The sequence below is a fragment of the Ictidomys tridecemlineatus genome, chromosome 4 (assembly GCF_052094955.1).
Source record: "Ictidomys tridecemlineatus isolate mIctTri1 chromosome 4, mIctTri1.hap1, whole genome shotgun sequence".
Taxonomy (NCBI): Eukaryota; Metazoa; Chordata; class Mammalia; order Rodentia; family Sciuridae; genus Ictidomys; species Ictidomys tridecemlineatus.
The window spans coordinates 79,723,849-79,745,302 of NC_135480.1; the positions used below are offsets into that span (position 1 = coordinate 79,723,849).

Genomic DNA, 21,454 nt, shown 5'->3' on the forward strand with positions numbered 1-21,454 from the left:
ATAAATAAATAAATAAATAAATAAATAAATAAATAAATTGTGTCCATCCACAACTAAAAAAAATATATTTTTAAAAATAGGCATTTTAGTGCTGCTAACTCAGCAAACAATAATGATGACAGTAAATAACATTTTTTGGATGACAAGAAAAGGATTGAGAAAAATTTTTTAAATCTACTACTCAGTAATTAATTTTGAAGAAGGGTAACTATGAAACTATGACCTAAAAGTCCTAAAATAACGAATCTTTCACTTTACTACTGTAGGAGAGACAACTGACTAAAGAACAGATTGATATCACAGCAATGTCTATGAATGTGTGTTCTGAGACTTCTCCTGGAGTCTCTCCTACTTGGTCTTGTTAATGTTTCTTATGGGGTACAGAATTTGATGTACAGAACAGGGTCTGTGAGTCACCATGGAAAAGTTAAATTATATTTAGTATAGCCTATTAGCTTAGGCAAATAAGTATGTAATATATTTTAGAATGAGTTTCACTAAAAAGATTTTGAAAAAGTTAAGACCTAATACAATTGCTTATCAACCCATTTGGAAACACATTTCTTAGACCATTCCATGTTTCATGAAATACTCTACTCTCTACTCTCTTTTCTCTGTTTCTCCCTGCCTCCTCCTTTCCCTCCATGATTACTTCTCTATTTGTCTTTTAAATTCCCAAACTGAACTCACTTTCTATTTCCTTTTCTCTTTTCTATTTTATAAACCTGTCTTTCCACTTCCATTTTCCAGATCTATGAATAGTACGATGACCTTACGTTTCAATTTGCCCAGAATAATCACTGTTTCCACCTGGTATCCTAGCATAATTATTACTAATACCCCTTTCACTTTCAAAACCATCTTGGTGTAGATAACAAGCCATACAGTCATTGTAGCAGTCCATCTGAAGAGGGTCTGCTTTTTCTAAGAGTCAGTATGTAAGCTTATATTTTAAAGGATTTGGGTGTTAAAGAGCCCACCAGCCACAAAACTGCTGTGGGTTACCTCCATGAATAACCATGCATCTTACCCTGGCTCTTTTTTTTTTTTAAAAAAAGGTATTTTATTTATTTGCACTTAATGTTTTTATATATTTATGAGATATAATATGATGTTTTGATTTATGTGTGCATCATATAATGATCAACTCAAGGTAATTAATGTATCTATCACCTTAAACTTTTATCATTTCTTTATGAGTAGTAAATTTAAATTCCTTTCCTCTATTTTAAGACATATAGTGTTTTTTGTTGATCATATTGACCCTGCTGTGCCCTGGAATACCAAAACTTATTTCTCCTGATATGGGAAAAAGGGTACATTCATACATTGCTGGTGGGACTGAACACTGGTACAACTACTATGGAAAGCAGTATGGAGATTCCTCAGAAGCATGGAACAGAACCACCATTTGATCCAGTTATCCAACTCCTCAACATATACTCAAAGGACTTAAAATCAGCATACTACAGTGACACAGCCACATCAGTGTTTATAGCAACTCAACTCACAATAAATAGCTAACCTATGGAACTAACATAGGTGCCCTTCAATAAATGAATGGATAAAGAAAATTTGGTATAAATACACAATGGAATATTAGCCATAATATTGACTTTTGCTGGTAAATGAATAGATCTGGAGACTATCATGCTAAGTGAAATAAGCCAAGTTCAAGAAACAAAAGATTGAATATTCTCTTTAATATATGGATGCTAACACACATTAAAGGGTGGGGGAGAAATGAAGTTCAGTGTATTAGACAAAAGGAAATGAAGGGAAGGGAGAGGGGTAGGAATAGGAAAGACAATGGAATGAATCAGATAGAACTTTTCTATGTTCATATATGAATAACTACTACAGCGAATCTTCATATCATATAAAACCACAAGAATGGGATCCTAATTAGAATAAGATATGGTCCATGTATGTATAATAGGTCAAAATATACTCTACTGTTATGTTTATCTAAAAAGAACAAATTAAAATCTTATTCTTCCTGTCAAACAACAATAGCATTGTGCACTTCTCACTGCTCCTCCAGTATCTAGAAACCATCATTCTGCTGTCAACTGCTCTAAGATTAACCTTTTTTAAACTCCACATGAATGAGATAATATAGTGCTTATTTTAAATTTTTGTTTACTTTATTTAATCTAATTTGTTACATATGACAGCAGAATGCAATTCAATTCATATTATACATATAGAGCAAAATTTATCATGTCTCTGGTTGTACACAAAGTAGAGGGACACCACTCGTGTCTTCATACATGTACCTAGGGTAATGATGTCTATCTCATTCCACTGTCTTTCCTACCCCTATGCCCCCTCTCTTCCCCTCCCTCCCCTTTGCCCTATCTAAAGTTTGTCTATTCCTCCCATGCTTCCCCTCCCATCCCCATTATGAATCACATCGTTATATCAGAAAAAACATTTGACATTTGTTTTTTTGGGATTGGTTTACTTCACTTAGCATTTACCTGCAAATGTCATGATTTTATTCTCTTTTATGCTGAGTAATATTCCATTTTGTATATGCTCCACATTTTCTTTATCCATACATCCACAGAGGGGCACCTAAGTTGGCTCCACAATTTACCTATTGTGAATTGTGCTGCTAATAACATTGATGTGGCTGTGTCCCTGTAGTATGTTGTTTTTAAGCCCTTTGGGTATAAACTGAGGAGTAGAATAGCTGGGTGAAATGGTAGTTCCATTCAAAGCTTTCCAAGGAATCTCCATACTGTTTTCCAGATTGGCTGCACCAATTTGCAGTCCCACCAGCAATGTATGAGTGTGTCTTTTCCCCCACATTCTCGCCAACACCTATTGTTGTTTGTATTCTTAGTAGCTGACATTCTGACTGGAGTAAGAAGAAATCTTTGATTTTTGAGTTCTGTATATATCCTAGAGATTAGTGCTCTATCTGATGTATGTATGTTAAAAATTTGCTCCCATTCTATAGGCTCTGTATTCATACTGCTTACATTTCTGTACTTATTTAGCTTTGCACTGTCCTCCAGGTCTGCCCATGTTGTAGCTAATAACAGGGTTTCATCCTTTTTGTGGCTCAGTAGAATTCTATTATGTATATAAACCACATTTCCTTTATCCATTCATCTCCTGGTAGACATTTAGTTGATTATATACCCTGGCTATTGTGAATAGTATTAAACATGGGATTTCAGGTGTCTTTTCAACAAGTTCATTTCCATTGTGTATATGGGACTGCTGGATTATATGGTATTGTGTTTTCAGGTTAAAAAAACAAAACAAAACAAAACTCTATACTGATCTCCATAATGACTCTACTAAATTTTCAGCAACATTGAAAAGGGTTTGTCTTTCTTCATATCCTTGCCAGTGTTGCTGAAAGCTCAGTCCTTGTCCCCAATGCCAATCCATTCATGAAGACACAGTTTTGAGAAAAAGGAAAAAGAAGGTTTATTGCTTTGCTAGCAAGGGAGAAACATAGGGGAGTCCTGTCCCAAAGCTGTGATTCTTCCCATCTGGAGGAATATAGGGGGCTTTTATAGAAGTGATTCAGAGAAAATGAGATTAGAGAGAAAAAGAAGATCAGGGAGGAGAATTTTAGGGAAAAGGAGATTGGGAAAAAGAAAAAAAAATTTAAGTTTCAAAGCCACAAGGGATATAGTCAAAACATCAAGTGAACCCCTGTTACACCAGCACTTCTTATTTTCTCTTTGAAAATAGCCATTCTTACTGCAGTGAGACCCTGAATAGCTAATACAATGCTGAGCAAAAACAAAAACAATAAAAAACAAATCAAGAAGCAATATACCAACTCACTTCAAAATACACTACAAAACAAGAGTAATCAAAACAGCATTACTGGCATAAAAACATACAGACCAGTGGAAGAGAACAGAGAGCCCAGAGATAACCCCACACATTTACAGCCAACAGATTTTTTTTTTTTTTGAGGAAAAGGAAGAAAGTTGTTTTGCTTTGCTAGCAAAGGAGAAACAGAGGGGACTCCTGTCCCAGAGGCTGTGAATCTGTCCATCAGCAGGAACAGGGGGCTTTTAAAGAGGTAATTCAAAGATTACATTCTACATATTCTCTGTTGGAGTTGTGATTCACTTGTTAATTTGGGAGAAAATCATTTCTGAGATCTTCTAGTACTATTCCAAAGTCTAGATTACTTCATTCTTATGGTAGGGGTGTGTATTCATGGACAGATGAACCTGCCTAAAATAAGGAAGAAAGGTTATCCTGCTTCCCCCCAAGATTAGGGAGGAGGAGAGATTAGGAAAGAGCAAGGAGAGAAGAAGAGAAAGAAACTAGTGCATTTAAAAAATAAGTTGCAGTGGCAGAGCAGCAAGGGCTATGTTGAAAGCATAAAATGAACCACTGTTACATTATCCCACTGTCAATTTCTACATCCGGTTTCTGTGGAAAAATGGGTGATAATATGATATATTAAGAACTAAGTAATGTTTTGAACGACCAACAATAAAAAAAATTTTAAAAAATTAAAAATAAAGAAAGAAAGAAAGAAAGAAAAATGGGTGATAACATCTCCAAGCTGCTTCCTGCTTAAAGAGGGTAAAGTTGGGGGAAGTAACCCCAAGTCCTTGTTGTTATCAGGTGGGATGTGGACAGAACAGTTAAGGGCATTCAGCATCAGAGCAGTCCAGAGGTCCACATAGCAGATAGTAGTTGATTGAACAAGGTATACATAGAGCAGGATGATGCTAAGACATCAGTAAACAATACAGCAAAGCATTACTTTCAGCCAACTGATTTTTAACAAAGGAGTATACAATGGAGAAAGGGCAGTGTGAACGGACACTCGCAGAGTCCACACAAAGTCCAAAGACCACACCACGAGCCAGAGTCTCTCACAAGAGATTTATTGTCAGTAGCATGAGGCAAACCGACAAGGCTGTTTCTCAGAGGAGAGCAGCAGCGAGTCAAGCACTCACAGAGCAGCTTTATAGCCTGCAAGAGGAATTTCATAAGCTGCTTAGGAGTTGCATCATAAACTGGGGTGGGGTTGATCCTTTAGCAGACACATGTTCTTAAGGGATGTTAAGCAAGTTAAGTTTCACACACTAGACGGGTCCCAGTTTATAGGATTAATATGTTGGTACCTCAAGGAAACAAGAGTTGTATTTGAATTTTTTTTGTTTTGTTTTTTTTAACCACAAATACATTCAATATTTACTAACTGAAGGGATTATACTAGTTACACCAACACTTTGAAAGTTGCATGTAAAATGTTTATGATAAAGAGATAATTGAACACAGCAATCAAAAAAAAAGCAGCAGCAGTCGGGAGATTTGCTCATTGAGCTAAGCTTCTTCATTCTTGCCATTAATTCCTGTCCACAGTGATGATAGAAATTTTGTCTTATTTTTCATAGAACCAAGTACAGGTGACATTTTTCATGACACATTTCACCACTAATTTCCCATCTTTCAATTTTCTTATAATTGTGCTTTCCTTCCCATCCCACTCTTGATGCTGAACAAATGTGCTGTCTACAAAGCTGCAAAACATCTGAGTTTTTATGCCATCAGCTATAGTTTCTTCTCTCCCAGGGTACAAAAAAAAAAAAAAACTATGTTGTTTTCAAGATGCTTTCCATTTTTCCATTTCTATATGAATTTCTGGTTTTCAAGAGTGATGATACAATCTGACTTAGCCATTGCACCCATTTTCCTCATAGTAAGTCCCTCTCTTAATTCATCCGGGTAGCCATCAAAGCCTTTATAGTCCACCAGGTGCCATCTTCCTTCCAGATGCTGAATGGTGGCCATGGTGGGTGCTGGTGCTGCTGTGTCAGTAGAACAGGAATGTGGGCAGTTTGCTGTTGTATTTGAATTTTACCATCATATTTTACAGGGCTTTTCATTTTTGTAGGAAAGAAAGAAAAAGTTGCAAAGTTAATTAAATGGATTAGTATCTGATAATAATAAAGGGGAGTAATCAATGGATCACTGTCACCATGAAGGGCTTGATAGTAGAATGTCACAAGGCTCTGTCCTCAATTTTATTCTTGATGGCACTTTATTAATAGCTTTTATATACACATGTAGTACATGAAAGTATATATTTTATATATCCCTATTTCTTTAATATATGAAAGTTGTGAATGTCTCTATATAAAATAGCTAATCTGCAGCGGACTAAACTGGATGGTTTAGTAAAGACATTCTCTGATGGAAGCAGGATCCCAAATATAAGCTCTCAGATATTACCTCATTTAGGACACCTGAGATAGCCCAATCTCTGTTCTAGGTCTGTGTTCAGGACTCCTCCTTTCTAAGATACCTGCTTGTATTCATCAGTCTTTTCTTCTGCCTTCCTTGAATGTCCCTTTCTAAGCACAGGTAGCCATTGGCTTCCTGTCAGTTTTCCCAGTATCTCATACAGTGGTTAATGAACCAGTTACCCAGGCTGAAAACCTGAAACTGTGAAACTGAAATTCAATAGGGATGACTGTAAAGCCCTGCCCTTGGATCCCCCTTAAGAAACTAAACAAGCAGAAGATAGTGAATAAGTGGCTTACTCAGAGCTTGCATGGAAAAAGAAAGATAAATTTAGGTAAGAATAAATAAATTTAGATAAGATGGCACCTGGTGGGCTGGGGTTTTGACTCAATGCTAGAGTGCTTGCCTAGCACATGTGAGGCACTAGGTTCAATCCACATAAAACTAAATAAATAATGGTACTGTGTCTGTCTACAACTTAAAAAAATATTTAAAAAAGAATAAACCCACCCTGTAACAGTAGCTATCACTTTTTCCTTTCCCCTCCAAAATTCTAAACTATTGTGACCTCTATCAAGTTGTATGAAAGTATATGATACCTAAAACAACAGATGTGAGTCCCTGTCTGAGCTGAAGAGACATACCTATGGTGTTATGTTAAAGTCTTGAGAGATATATTCTAAGCAGGAAATAAAAAAACAACTTGTTCAAAGGCAAATCACTAGGATTTTGAAGAGGCTGAAAATATTACAATAGTTATTTTTTCATTAATTTAAGAAATTTATTCTAAATATGTAATATTTTCCGGGCAACTGGGTAAAAAGTAGAGAACAGTGGAGAAAAATGTCTAGTATCAATCAAAAGAAACAAAGGTATTTTTTGGATAAGCAAGATAACCCAGATGAGAACAAGCAAAAGCTATTTATTTCGAGTTTGCTATATCACCAAGGTAATCACCCATGATCGCTACTTGGCAGACTCAAAGGCAGGAAGGGAAATGAGAAAGCTTTATAGTGGGAAAAAAAAAGTGGCCCAGGAGGCTTCAGGTCTGCTGTGACTGGAGACTAGTGGCATGGAGAAGCTAAGAACAGAATAACTAGAAGCAGGGCTTTCTATGTGACTAGTTTGGAGATTCTATGTGGCCTTCTGCAGTTGGTTGTGAGTTGGAAGTGGAAGCAAAAATCGGGGAAGCTGGTAGTCAGTGACCAAGTTCTGACCTTTCTGGCATGATTGCTGCAAACTAGTTGTTGCAGAAGTTGCAAGTCATAGTCTATCATGTGGTCTGGCCATCATTCATTTGTATATTCAGTCTCTAATATTTAACATTGAGAAGAAAAGACAGGGAACACTGAAAATTGCATTCAGTACATTGATGACTGTATTCAAGTATGTTAACCTTCAGCATTCTGTGTTGAAAAGTTTTGAATGGTCTCAATGGATCAAATTAGGACCTGTGCATGGAAAAGTTGTTCAATGTAAAAAAAAAATCTAACTTATTGTCATCTAGAAGCAATCTCAGACAGGAACTATTAGTTAAGGGAAGAATCCAGATATAGGCTGGGTGAGTTCTTCGCAGTGATGTTGCAAAAATAAATCACAAACTTCAGCAGGCATTGAATCGCTTGATACTTTTGTTAGTAATGCAGAATTTTGGACTCTGTCCTAGATCTGATGAATCTGATTCATGTTGTATGCCAGATGATTTTCTCAAGAAGTATTTGTAGAAGGAATGCACACACTGTAAAAGCAGTTTGACTAGATGGTTTGTAAAGAGTCCTTCCACCTGAGAGACTAATATTCTAGTAAAGAGTCCTTCCACCTGAGAGACTAATATTCTAACTTTTTTATACCATTGTCATAACCAGGAAGTAAGCCACTCATTCACTTATTTAATAATTAATTATTTAATAAATAAATTATTTAATAAAATTAATTGGGTAGATTACATTATGTCCACACTCTAGGCCTGCATTTTTATGTATTAGCATGGGGCATTCCTATATTCCAAGGAGACAGTAATGAAAAAATAGCTCATTTATTTTTTCAAAGTTTTATTGAGTATCTAATATGTGCTAGGATATTGCACTAGGCTCTGGTGAGATAGAGATGAACCAAACTGATAAAGTCCCCTTTTTCCAGAGCTTAAACTAGTAAAAGAAATATACAAAATGTATGTGTAGGAAATGATGATACCTGATAACAACAACAACAAAAAGTTGTGAGAACACCAGGCCAATTCTGTACTTTTGCTCTACATCATAATTTAAATTCAAATCAATCAAATTATTTATAGAGGAATTAGTATGCTGTATTTCCTCAGATTTGGTTTAGGTGTTAAGTTAAAGTTGAAAAAGCTTTGGGGCCTTATTCCAGGACTACTATGAGACTTCAAAATGGCACTTTGTACTTAAAACCTCTCTGATATCAAAATCAGTAAATACATTGTTGAATAAACTAGGATGATTCTGGGTATTTTAGGAAATGATTTCGGATTCTGAATCCATTAGGTTCTGACACCTGTTTCTAACCCTATTGTAATGGAATGAATTTATGCTGTATTTTTTAAACATGTTCTTGTCCATAACACCATGTCTTCTGCTGTGTGATATACAGGAAGGCATGAAAGGTAAGAAATACCTGCCTAGGATCCAGCTCTTTGAACAATTAGCTGTGTGTGACCTTGGGCCTCTGTGGGTCTCATTTTTATTTTTATTTTTTTCCAAAATGTTAAATAATCCTTAATTAGCCCTAAAATTCTGATTTGGTTAAACTAAATGGGGAAATGTTATTTCACACTTGCCTCTCCTCCTGCCCTCCTCTCTACTGCAATAATGTATTAGAAGCTTGATCAACACCATTGAAATGAATGATGAAATAATTCACTTTCCTAATAAGGATATTTTTGTGACCCTCGACTGAAGTCTGAGGTCTTAGACTGCTTATCCAGTCTAAGAGACTGGACTCTCTGTGAAGATTCAACTTTCTAGAAAAAGAACCCAGTACTGAGAAGACCTAGCAATCTGTCTTCTTCCCAGATTTCAGTGTCTATAATATTCACTGTTACCAAGTTTCAACCTCAATAGACCTTTCTAGACCAAATACAATGCCATCTATATCACTTATAGTATTCCCATTGTCTAAAGACTTATGCTATACTATCCACACCTGTCTGATCAAAATTTCTTCCAAATAGACATCATGCCCAGGTTCCCCCTTTTTGAGGAGCAGTATGACAGCATAGTTAGTACTCATGAATCTGGTCCTCTTAGCTCAGGTTTGCTCTTTTGATGTCCCAATTTGCCTCTAAAATCTTCCCAAGATGTGTGGACAGTTACACACACACACACACACACACACACACACACACACACACATACACACATGAGACAGAGGTACATATATACTTACTTGTAACAATCCTTCAGCTAAATCTTACCAGTTTTCATAATTAGTCCACTCTAGAAATGTTATTTTAAAAAATTAAGTGTATATATACTACTAGCTCTGAAATTAGCTTTTAATTTAAAATATTAGTTTTAATTTAAAATATTAACCTCTAGCTTTTAGACTTCTTCCTATTTAAATAATTGAATAATTTGAGGAAATGATCAAGCTAGGCCAAGTAATAATTTTTCTTTCCCCCACAATTCAGTCTTTTAAAATGTATTTTACTTTTCTACAATTGCCAGAGCTTCTCCTTGTGAGGCTGAGCTTCAGGAATTAATGGAACAAATTGACATCATGGTAAGCAACAAGAAATTGGATTGGGAAAGAAAGATGAGGGCTTTGGAGACACGATTAGATCTTCGGGATCAAGAGTTGGCAAATGCACAAACTTGTTTGGATCAGAAAGGTCAAGAGGTACTTAATGCGTGTATTAATAAATCATAATTCATCAGACTCTTACAAATAATATTTATTCTATTATAACATTTTTCATTATAGATACTTTTACTCAGGCATCTGCAACAGCATTTATTACTTAGCATTCTGCCAACGAATACTATGCTTAATGTACTCTAAGAAATAAGCATAGAGAATAAATCCATAGATACTTACTGATGAAGATGGTCATATAGTGTCAATGCCATCTATAAAAGTAAAAAAAAAAAATTACTGTATATGTGAAATAAATATTGTTTCCAAACAAAGATGTAAATGCTTGCTACTATAGAAACAAAGAAGTGGCTATCAAAACTGTGTCTTTCTTCAAGGCAGAGTTCAAGAGCATTTGCCTCCTCTAATCTGGGAGAAAAATACTTCCTGAAAATTAGGTGTAAGAATTGATTGTGGTAGGACAAAGAAGAATAGGGTATGGTTAAGATGTGTGTGCAGCTGAGGCACCCACCCTCCAGGAGCTCCCTCAGACCCTGCTGGGCTGCTCATTGCCAAACTGGTGGTCAGAGAATGTGAGAGAGTTCTTAGGCCTGGGAAGTTCAGGAAAACCATATGCCTTACCTAGCACTGACTTGTGTGTGTCTGTATTTGGCAAGGGGGTGAGGTTGGTGAATGAAGCATAAGAGAAATGTTTACTAATCATATATTAAAACTTCATCAGTTAATTTATTCATTGGCTACTTTTCTACCTTTATTGGCCTTTCAATAGATCTTGTTATTTGCATAGTTAACTATATTATCATTTGGCATGGTTACCTTAGTTTTGGGGATCTAGTTTCCTTTCTCCTAAGAGGAAGTTATCAGTCCTGGCATATGCAAGGGATTATTCTCTTACTTCTATACCTGTAAGAACACAGATATGTAAACAGTTGCCTTACCTACATTTTAAGCAGACAAATTTAATAAGCCAAATCCTTAACTGTCCATAGCCATTTTTCTTTTTAATATGTTCATTCTTATAAAAATGTAACAGCTATTTATAGCACCACTAAAGCAGAGCTCACTTTGCAGGCAGGAAAAAAATGAATTATGCTAGTAGAGGTTTTGCCTAAGTATTGATGATATAATTTCCTCCAAAGATAATGCAAAGTAAGTAAATTCTAAATCTTAGTTTAAAATGTGATGGTGATAAGGATCTTTTGTTAAATATCCATATTGCACTGTCATAATGTATATCTGGTGGAATAGTGCTGGCAATGTTTGGGTTTTGTGAATTTAATTATTAATAGCTATTTTAAGAACTGCAGTACAAATATTTATTCTTGGTCTGGTACAGCAGTTTTATTTAAATTATGCTCTCTTTTGCACATTTTCTGATTTTGTCAGGCAAAATTTAGAGAAAGCAAAATTAAAATTTATTCTTACTGCAGGTGGGATTACTTCGACAGAAGTTGGACAGTCTGGAAAAATGTAATTTAGCGATGACTCAGAATTATGAAGGACAACTACAAACCCTAAAAGCTCAAGTAAGAAAACTTGTTACAATTTAGTGTTAAACATTTTGATATTTTTTCCCACATTTTTGTGCCTATATTATAATTGTACATAATGATGGGATTTGCTATATTCATACATGCATACAATATAACAATATAATTTGGTCAGTATCACTCTGATATGTTTTTCCTATAAAAGTGTGTTAATTTTATTAAAACTGATTGTTCGTATATTTTAATTACATGTTTAATTGTATGTTTGCCCCTGTCATTGTTTATATACTGATTTTATCTCTTTTACTAAATTGTCAGTTTTTTATACCTTCTGTGTCCTTTAACTGTTAGCACAGTGCTAAACAAATAGCTTTCTAGGTCTACAGAGGCTTGTTGATTAATTAAATTAGAATTATTAGCTGTGTGAATGGGAAGCAAAAAACCAAAACTATCTTTCATGGTTATTACTACCTAATAGGGATGTCTTAAATTCTATGGAAATTTGTAATGTGGAAGCTTGCTATAATGAAATCGATAATTAAAAGAATAAAACTGGTCTTTATTACTGGTAAGGCTATTTCATAAGTGATAGTACTTCTTCATATGTCATGAGAGGAATACCAAATTCTTTCCTACTGTACTGGCAAGCAAAAGTCTTCTTTCCTTACCACAGTTATCACACAGGGCAGTAGTCATCTGGACATCTCAAATCTAGCAGATGCTAGCTACGTCCTTGCTTAAACTAGGAAATGAATCAATGGGAAATATGGTTTGATTGTGAAATTTCACTTTATAACTAACTTTTCTTGGAGTACAAAGATTTCATATATGATAATCTTGTCAATAGAGCCCAAACTATTTAGTGCTTCTCCTTATTTGGCCATTAATACTGGAATATGAAACAATTTGATATCACTTAACTGGTATGTTCATATCAGACTTAATCTTATATGACATTTATTAGATAATCTACCTGGACATTTTGCCTATAATTTAAGTAACAGCCGCTAATTGTGTCCGAGTTATGAAATTATGCATAGTTTTTCCTAGCTAAAACCCTAAGATTTAAACCTTAAGTAAACCAACTGGGTTTTTTTCTATGAATATAACAACATAAACATCAAATCACTATTTGAGACTTTTGTTTCTGGAAAGATAGGCTATAAGCACTTTTCCTATCATCCTCCTGAATACAGTTAAAAACAACATAAGACTCTGAGAAGTGGGGAGAAAAGATAAATTGATTGAAAACCCCGGGACCCAAAGAATGACACAGCAGTGAATTCCCTAGGATTTCTTTTTTCCTTATCTACTCCAGACTAGGTGATAGAGAAGCTAGCAAATTAGACACACCAGTGGGTGCAAACAAGCCTAGCAGAAGCCTCTTGTCTTTAGCCAAAAGACCAGGAAAGAGGCAACATCAAACACTCTTATACATTTACTGCTCCACTCCAGCCAAACACCACAGGTAAGACAGCCCCACCCCCACCCCCACCCCCACCAACAAGTGCTGAGTAGAAAACCCAGACCTCCACCTCTCCAGGCTATAACAAAGTGGCCTGAGCCCCTTGCCTGGGAGAAGTGAGCAGACTGAGTGGGAGACCTGGATTTTCATCACCAGCAGTCATGGCCTTCCTAAACCAATCGTGTCACTGGAAACCATATGGAGCCTAGTGTCTACACCCACTTCATGGTAATATGGTGTCCCTCCCCGTCATTCTCATAGTAGGACAAGGAACTTTGTGATCAGTTACTGCTTAGTGCTAACAAGTCCACCACCATCACTAGAGTATCACTGCACAGATGGCCATATGAGAAGCAGTAGGAAGGAACTCATGACCCTCCCTCAGCTAAAGGCTAGAGGTCCCTAGACTCTCAATCCCACTTAGCAGGAATAAGGAGCATCTCCCTCTGGGTACCAGTGGAAGTAGCTCAAGACCTGGACTTCTACTACCACCTGCCAATAACAAGGTGGTCCCTGAAGGAACATTGTCAGACTAGAATGGCTAAAACACAATTTAAATAAAATTCAGAGTCTCATGACACAATACCCAAAATTTCCAACTTTCAATAGAAAATGCTTCATGATAGCAAAAAACAGGAAAATCTCAACTTGAATAAGAAAACATAATCAATAGATGCCAAAGTCAAGATCATACAGATGTTAGAATTATCTGACAAGGATTTGAAAGTAGCTATTAAAAATGTTTTAATGAGCAATTACAAACAAGCTTGAAATGAACAAAAAATTAGAAAGTTGTAGCAAATAAATTTAAATCTAAAGAACTAGTTAGAAATTTTATAGCTGAAAAATAAAATAATCAAACTAAAAAAATTAGTGGAGGGGTTCAAAATGTTGAAGACAAAGGGAATGGTCAGTAGGAAAGATAGGCTATAAATACATAGGAATTACCCCATGTGAACATCAGAAAGACTAAAAGAAAATAAACCCTTAGGGGACATGCAATATTATGACAAAAGACTGAAAGTTCACATCATCAGAATTTCAGAAGGAGAGGAAAAGGTGGGAAAGTATTTAAAAAAAAATAGTACCTGGAAAGTTCCAAATTTTCAAGAAATTGAGTAAACGTCACACAGGATAAACCCAGGGGAATCAATGGCAAGACATATCATAGTCAAAGTTCTGAAAACCATGAAAGAAAGAAACAAACCACAACAAAAAATTTGGAAGCAACAAGAGGGAAATGACACCTTAAAACAAATTCACATAATAGATCTCTCATCAGAAACCATGGAGGCCAGAAGCAAGTTGGGACAGCTTATCTCAAATGCTGAAAGAGCACAGAATTCTATGCTCAGTGAAAATATCCTTCAGAAATGAAGGGAGATCAAGACATTGTCAAATGAAGGAAAACTCGGAGCATTTGTCGTTAGTAGACCTACCCTAAAAGAATGGCTTAAGGGTTTTCTCTTTGCAGAAGAAAAATAATAAATAATTCTGAAGACATCAGGAAGGGAAAACATTAGAAGAAAAAAAAACATAGGAAAATAGCAATATACTTTTTTCTTCTTTTGAGTTTCCTGTTGTTTGATTATAAAAAACATCACAGCGATATTTAAGGTATTTCTTAATATGGAGGATATAGAGGAAACACTTAAGATATTGTAAATGGGGCAGAATAAAAGAACATGATGTTTTATTATTTCATTACCCATCACTATAACAAAATACCTGAGACTGGGAATTTTATAAGTGGTTTATATAATAGTTCAGTTTTAGAAGCTGAAAATCCAAGATCAGGCAACCCCATTGCCCCTCTTATGGCCTCTGGTAAGGGCTCCCTTGGATGTGTCAAAACATGGTGGATGGCGTCACAATGGTGGAAGTCTGCCCCTGAGAGTGATCACCTGGAAAAATAGAAAGCCAGAGAGATTCAGAAGCTAGACTTGTTCTTTTTATAACAACTCTATTAGGAATTAAGCAGGGTCCTGTAAGAACTACATTAATCCCTTCAAGGAAAGTAGCCCTAACAACCTCATCACCTTCCACTAAGCATCACTTCTTAAAGGTTCCACCATCTGTCAGCATCATCAGGCTAAGAACCAATTCAGCACATGAACCTTTGGAGGACACACTCAGACCATATCCACCCCATAATGCTAGTCAATAATAAAAAGACAAATGACAAAATTTTAAAGTGGACAAAGATAAATAGACATTTCTCCAAAGAATGTATACAAATGAACAATATTCACATTAAAAAAATGTTCAACATCATTAGTCATTAAGGAACTGTCAATCAAACTCCATCAAAAGACTTCCAGAGCAAATAAACAAATTTGGCAAAGTAGCAGATGTAATTAACATGCAAAAATCATTACCTTCCTTCATACCAAAAATAAAGCTGCCAAGAAAGAAATCAGGAAAACAATTTTATTCACAATAGCATCAAAAAAAAAACAAGAAATAAATCTAACCAAGGAGGTGAAAGTCCTCTAAAATGAAAAGTATAGAACACTAAAGAAAGAAATGGAAGAAGACCTTTGAAAATGGAAAGATCTCCCATGCTCCTGGATAGGCAGAATTAACATTTTCAAAATGGCTATACTACCAAAAATGCTATACAGATATAATGCAATTCCTGTTAAAATTCCAATGATGTTATTCATAGAAATAGAAAAAAAGTCATGAAATTCATTTGGAAAAATAAAAGACCCAGAATAGCCAAAGTAATCCTTACTAAAAAAAAGTGAAGCAGGAGGCATCACAATACCAGACCTTAAATTATACTACAGAGCTTTGGTAACAAAAACGGCATGGTATTGGCACCAAAATAGACATGAGACCATAGGTAAAGAATAGAAGACACAGAGACAAACCCATATAAATACAGTTATCTCACACTAGACAAAGGTGCCGTAAACATACATTGTGGGAAAGATAGCCCTTTCAATAAATGGTGCTGGGGAAACTGGAAATCCATATATAATAGAATGAAATGAACACTTATCTCTCATCCTGCACAAAAGTCAACTCAAAGTGGATCAAGGACCCAGGCATTATACTAGAGACCCTACACTTATTAGAAGAAAAAGTAGGCCCAACTCTCCATTATTTTGACTTAGTAACTAACTTCCTCAATAAGACTACTAAAGCACAAGAAATAAAATCAATAAATAGTATGGTATCAAACTAAAAAGCTTCTTCACGGCAAAGAAAACAGGAATATGAAGAGAGAACCTACATAATGGGAGAAAATCTTTGCCACTTGCATCTCACAAAGAGAATTAATCTTTAGGATATATGAAGAACTCAAAAACTTGACACCAAGTCAAACAATAACAACAAAAAACCGAATCAACAAATGGGCAAAGGAAGTGGACAGGTACTTCACAGAAGAAGAAACATGAATGGTCAGCAAATATATGAAAAAATGTTCAACATCTCTAGCAATTAGAGAAATGCAAACTAAAAGTACACAGATTTCATCTTACTCCAGTCAGAATGGCAATTATCAAGAATACAAGCAATAATAAATGTTGGTGATATTGTGAGGAAAAAGGTACACTTACACATTGCTGGTGGGACTGCAAAGTGGTGCAAACACTTTGGAAAGCAGTGTGAAAATTCCTCAGAAAACTTGGAATGGAACCACCACTTGACCCAGCTATCCCACTCCTTCCTCTATACCCAAAGGACTTAAAATCAGCATACTTTAGTGGTGCAGCCACGTCAATGTTTATGGCAGCTCAATTCACAATAGCTAAGCTATGGAACTAAAATAAGTATATATACCTCAGTAAAATTTTATGAGGAAAAAAAAACATTCAACAGATGAATGGATAAAGAAAATATGGTATATATACTCAATAGAATATTATTTATTCAGGCATAAAGAAGAAAGAAATTATGGCATTTGCTGGTAAATGGATGGAACTGGAGGCTATCATGCTAAGTGAAATAAGCCAGTCCCAAAAAAACCAAAGGTCAAATATCTGATATGTGGATGCTAACCCACAACAAGGGAGAGGACAAGGAAGAAGATTAGAAGTTCATTTGATTACACAAACTTAAATGAAAAGAAGGGAGGAGGGATGGGAATTGGAAAGAGAGTATAATGAATTGGACATAATTTTTCTACCCTTATATATGAATACATGACCAGTGTAACTCTATGTCATGTACAACCACAAGATTGGGATCCTAATTTGGATAAGTTAAACTCCATGTATATATGTCAAAATACTCTGTACTGTCATGTGTATCTAAAAAGAAGAAGAAGAACAACAACAAAAAAAAAAAACACAATAAGATACCCCTTCACATGACTAGGAATAATAATAAATGATATTAATAATACAGACAATAACAAGTGTTGGTGAAATATGGAGAAATTGGAACTCTATACATTTTGAGTGAGAATGGACAATAGTGCAGCCACTTTGGAAAACAGGTTATTCCTCAAAAAGTCAAACTTAGCTTACTTTAGGAGCCAGCAATTTCACTCCTAAGTGTACACCCAAGAGAAATGAAAACATATATCCACACAAGAACTTATATACCAGTGTTCATAGCAGCATTGTTCATAATATTCAAAAGTAAAAATAACTCAAATGTCCATCAATTGATGAATGGTAAACAAAATGGGGTATAGCTATGTAATAGGAATACACCTCAGTAGAATTTTATGAGGAAAAAAACCAGAAATGGTTACTTCAATATCAGAAAATATAGACATAATTGTTTACAGTTTTATTTGTACCAGCCCCAAAATAGAAAATATTTTTAAAAAACATTCAATCTACGTGAATGGTTAAACAAACTGTTATACATTCATATCATGGAATATTACTCAGCAATGAAAATGAAAATCTATTGAAATATACATGAATCTCAAGGACATTAAATTGAGTAAAAAAATTCAATTTCAATAGTCATGTATTATATGATTTCATTTTATAATAGTCAAAGTAACAAATTATATAGATGGAAAACAGATTAGTAGTTGGCAGGATAAGAAATGAGGGAAATAAGTGAGACTCTAAGGGGGTACCATGAATGAGATCTTTGTGAAGATTAAATAGTTCTGTTTGGGGTTTTTTTGTTTTTGTTTTTGTTTTCTTTGGGGGGGGGGTGGCTCTGGAGTTTGAACCCAGAACTTTATGTGTAACCACCGATCTATACCCTTAAGTCCTAGTCCTGAATATTATTTATACTTGTGGTCTCTCAAATCCCCACATGTGATAAAATGGCATTAAATCATACACACATATTGGACCAGTTTTACCTTCCTGGGGTTGATGTTTTACTGTAGTTCAATAAGGTGTAAATATTTGGAGAAACTAGGTGAAACAGTTTTTTAAAACCAGAACCTCTCTGTAATAACTTTGCAACTTCCTGTGAACCTGTAATTATTTCATTAAAAAAAAAAATAGAAATTTCCTCACAGAAGTTGATGCTGCCTATAGGAAGTATTATTTTAAATTAAATATTAGGTTTTCATGAATGAAGCATAAGCATGAATGAGTTACTGAAATTAAAACTGTCAACACAAGATGGCACTAAATAAAAGTAAGAAAAAACTTAGTTTTTCAAAATTGTGGGCTTTACTACATATGGTTAAAACAAATCTGAACAAAACATTTATCAAATGAATCATTGTTTAATTGTGCAGTTAATGAATTCCCAAATTTACATCAAAGATGAATCATGTTCAGCTTCAATAATTGAGTTTTAATAACTGGTTCTATCTCCACTAATTGGAACATTTAAGCTTTACTGCACTTTCAAATCATGACTTAAATTTTTGAAGAGGTATACAAGAAAAGAAATATTGTGAAATCAAGCTAGAAATAACTGTGAATAGTAAAATGTTAGTGTTTTCTATAATTTACAGTTTTCCAAACTAACAAATAGCTTTGAGAAACTGAGATTACATCAGATGAAACAAAACAAACTTCACCGAAAAGAAATACTTCATAAAGAAGAAGTGCCCTTTGAACTGAGCAATTTAAACCAAAAATTAGAGGTAAGAGATCTTTCCTTAGTTTCTTTGTGTGTATTAGGATTGGTTTCCATGTGGCTGTGTGTAGAGTACAGAGTGGCATGTACAGCTGGGGTAACAAATCAACTCTCGTGGAATATCTGTATCTCCAGTGCACCTTCCCCTCAAGCACTTAGTGAATTAAAACATCACTTTGATTTATGTATCATTTATATAGATCAGCATTGTGGGAGAGCCAAAAAAAGAAAAAAGTTCAAAGAAACTGCAGCTGTTGAGTGAAATTGAAGGACACCCCTGGGGTCAGTTAAAGCGAATATCTAATAAATCTTTTAGTGGCCATTTAACTATTAGGTACTTAAATCCCAATGAATCCTCAAAACAGTTTCAGAGCAGGGCTTGAAGTTTCAGGGTTTTTTCCTTAAAGGTAAAGCACCACTCTAATTAAGTCACCCCACATCACCCAGGACTTCTAAACTCTCAGTCTCTAAAATGACTCAGGCTGCAGTTGTACTTGTTCTCCCTCTTTGCGCTTTCCAACCTTAAAAACCAGCTATTTTGTTTCTTTATGCTCTTGAGTGTTCCTGCTACAGGTCATTGTAAGAGCCCATAGATTCTACTGTAAATTTCTATCACATGACATTAGCTATGTTCCCAGTGCTGCTCAAATATTTTTAATGGCCTCAAGCTGACCCTCACATTATCTCAGTTTATTTCATTTTTCCCAAGTCCTAAACCTCAGCATCCCCACCCCTAGCCAATGATCTCATTTTCCAACTCATTGGTTGATGATGATCCTGTACCTCCCAATCATCAAGGTTAGATAACTTTGTGGAATCTCTCCTTTTTATTTATTCTTCATACTTTAGCCCATATTTGCCCCCCTTGCCTTTCTTCCTGTCTGGTTGTCATTACCCTCTTTCATAAGCCATCATCTTACCTTAAATTAACGATCCTTCTGCTCCAAGATCTTCTTCCCCCATATTTTTATTGGTGCATTGTAGTTGTACACACTGACGGGATTTGTTGTTACACATTTGTATATACACTCAGTATCAATATAACAATGTTCTGGCCAGTATCACCCCCAGTACTTTCCCCTTCTGTCCCCATCTTCAACCCCTTGGTCCCTTTCCACTACTCTTATCCCTTTGATTTCCATGAGGTCCACCCCCGCCATTTTTTTTTGTTGTTGTTACTTTCCCTTTCTTGCTTCTACACATGAGAGAAAATATACAACCCTTAACCTTCTGAGTTTGACTTATTTTGCTTAACATAATGATCTCTAGTTCCATTTTCCTGAAAATGGCATCAATTCATTTTCTTTATGGCTGAATAAAATGCCATTGTGTATACACACAGCAATTTCTTTATCCATTCATCTGCTGATGGATACCTAGATTGTTTCCATAGTTTGGGTATTGTGAATGTGGGTATGCACGTATCACTGTAGAGATACAATGACTTTAATTCTAGGATAAATACTGAGGAGTGGTACTGCTGGGTCATATGGTAGTTTGATGCGAGCCTTTTGAGGAAACTCCATACTGATTTCCATAGTGGTTTTACTAATTTATAACCCAGTAACAGTGTAAAAGTGTTCCTTTTTCTCCAAATTATCTCTAGCATTTTTTATTATATGTTTTCTTGATGACTAACATTCTGACTGATGTCACATACAATTTCAGTGTAGTTTTGATTTGAATTTCACTAATTGCTAATAATGCTGAGATTTTTCTTGTATTTGTTGGCTATTATTTGTAATTTTTTTGATAAGTATCTCATTTATTCATGTTGTCCATTTATTAATTGAGTTATTTGATTTTTGGTGTAAGGTTTTTTAAGTTCTTTATATGTTTTATATATTAATCCTCTGTCAGAAGAGTAGCTAGAAAAGATTTTCTCCCATTCTTTAGATTCTCTCTTCATATTCTTTATTGTTTCCTTTGCTGTGCAGAAGTTTTTTAATTTGATGCCATCCCATTTATTAACTCTTGGCATTCTTTCCTGAGATTTAAGGGTCCTATTTAGAAAATGTTGCCTGTGCCTACATGCTAGAGTGTTGACTCTATGCTTTCTTCTAAGAATTATATAGTTTCTGCTCTAATTCCTAGGTCTTTAATCCATTTTGAGTTGATTTTTATGCAGGGTGAGTGATAAGAGTCTAGTTTTATTCTTCTACATATGGATAACCTGTTTTCTCAGCACCATTTGTTTAAAAGGCTGTCTTTTCTCCAATGTATGTTTTTGTCAAAGACAAGATGACTAAAGATGTGTGGGTTTGTCTCTGTGTCTTCTATTCTGGACTATTGGTCTATGTGTCTATTTTTATGCCAGTACCATGCAGTTTTTGTTACTATATCTCTGTAGGATAATTTGAAGTCAGATATTGTGATGCCTCCAACATTATCTTTTTGGCTT

General features: G+C 35.1%; 1 protein-coding gene and 1 pseudogene across 6 annotated transcripts in view; one reads left to right on the plus strand and one right to left on the minus strand.

Annotated features, from left to right (window-relative positions):
* The window catches only part of Deup1 (deuterosome assembly protein 1), a 102,350-nt gene that overhangs the window by 9,998 nt on the left and 70,898 nt on the right, over positions 1–21,454 (plus strand). For 3 of the 5 annotated variants that reach the window (XR_013437829.1, XM_078046865.1, XM_078046868.1), the window contains exons 3-5: positions 9,933–10,104; positions 11,511–11,606; positions 18,929–19,060. Coding sequence is in view for 4 of the 5 variants with exons in the window: in XM_078046865.1 (XP_077902991.1) it covers positions 9,933–10,104; positions 11,511–11,606; positions 18,929–19,060 (400 nt within the window). In the remaining variant the exon portion in view is untranslated. The remainder of the gene's footprint in view (positions 1–9,932; positions 10,105–11,510; positions 11,607–18,928; positions 19,061–21,454) is intronic. The other 2 variants (XM_078046866.1, XM_078046867.1) reach the window with 2 other exon arrangements.
* LOC101971645 (fatty acid-binding protein 5 pseudogene) lies at positions 4,859–11,064 on the minus strand (annotated as a pseudogene). Its single transcript, XR_013437830.1, has 3 exons — positions 10,897–11,064; positions 10,303–10,334; positions 4,859–5,877 (listed from the first exon to the last, which is right to left on the minus strand). The product of XR_013437830.1 is annotated as a fatty acid-binding protein 5 pseudogene (transcript).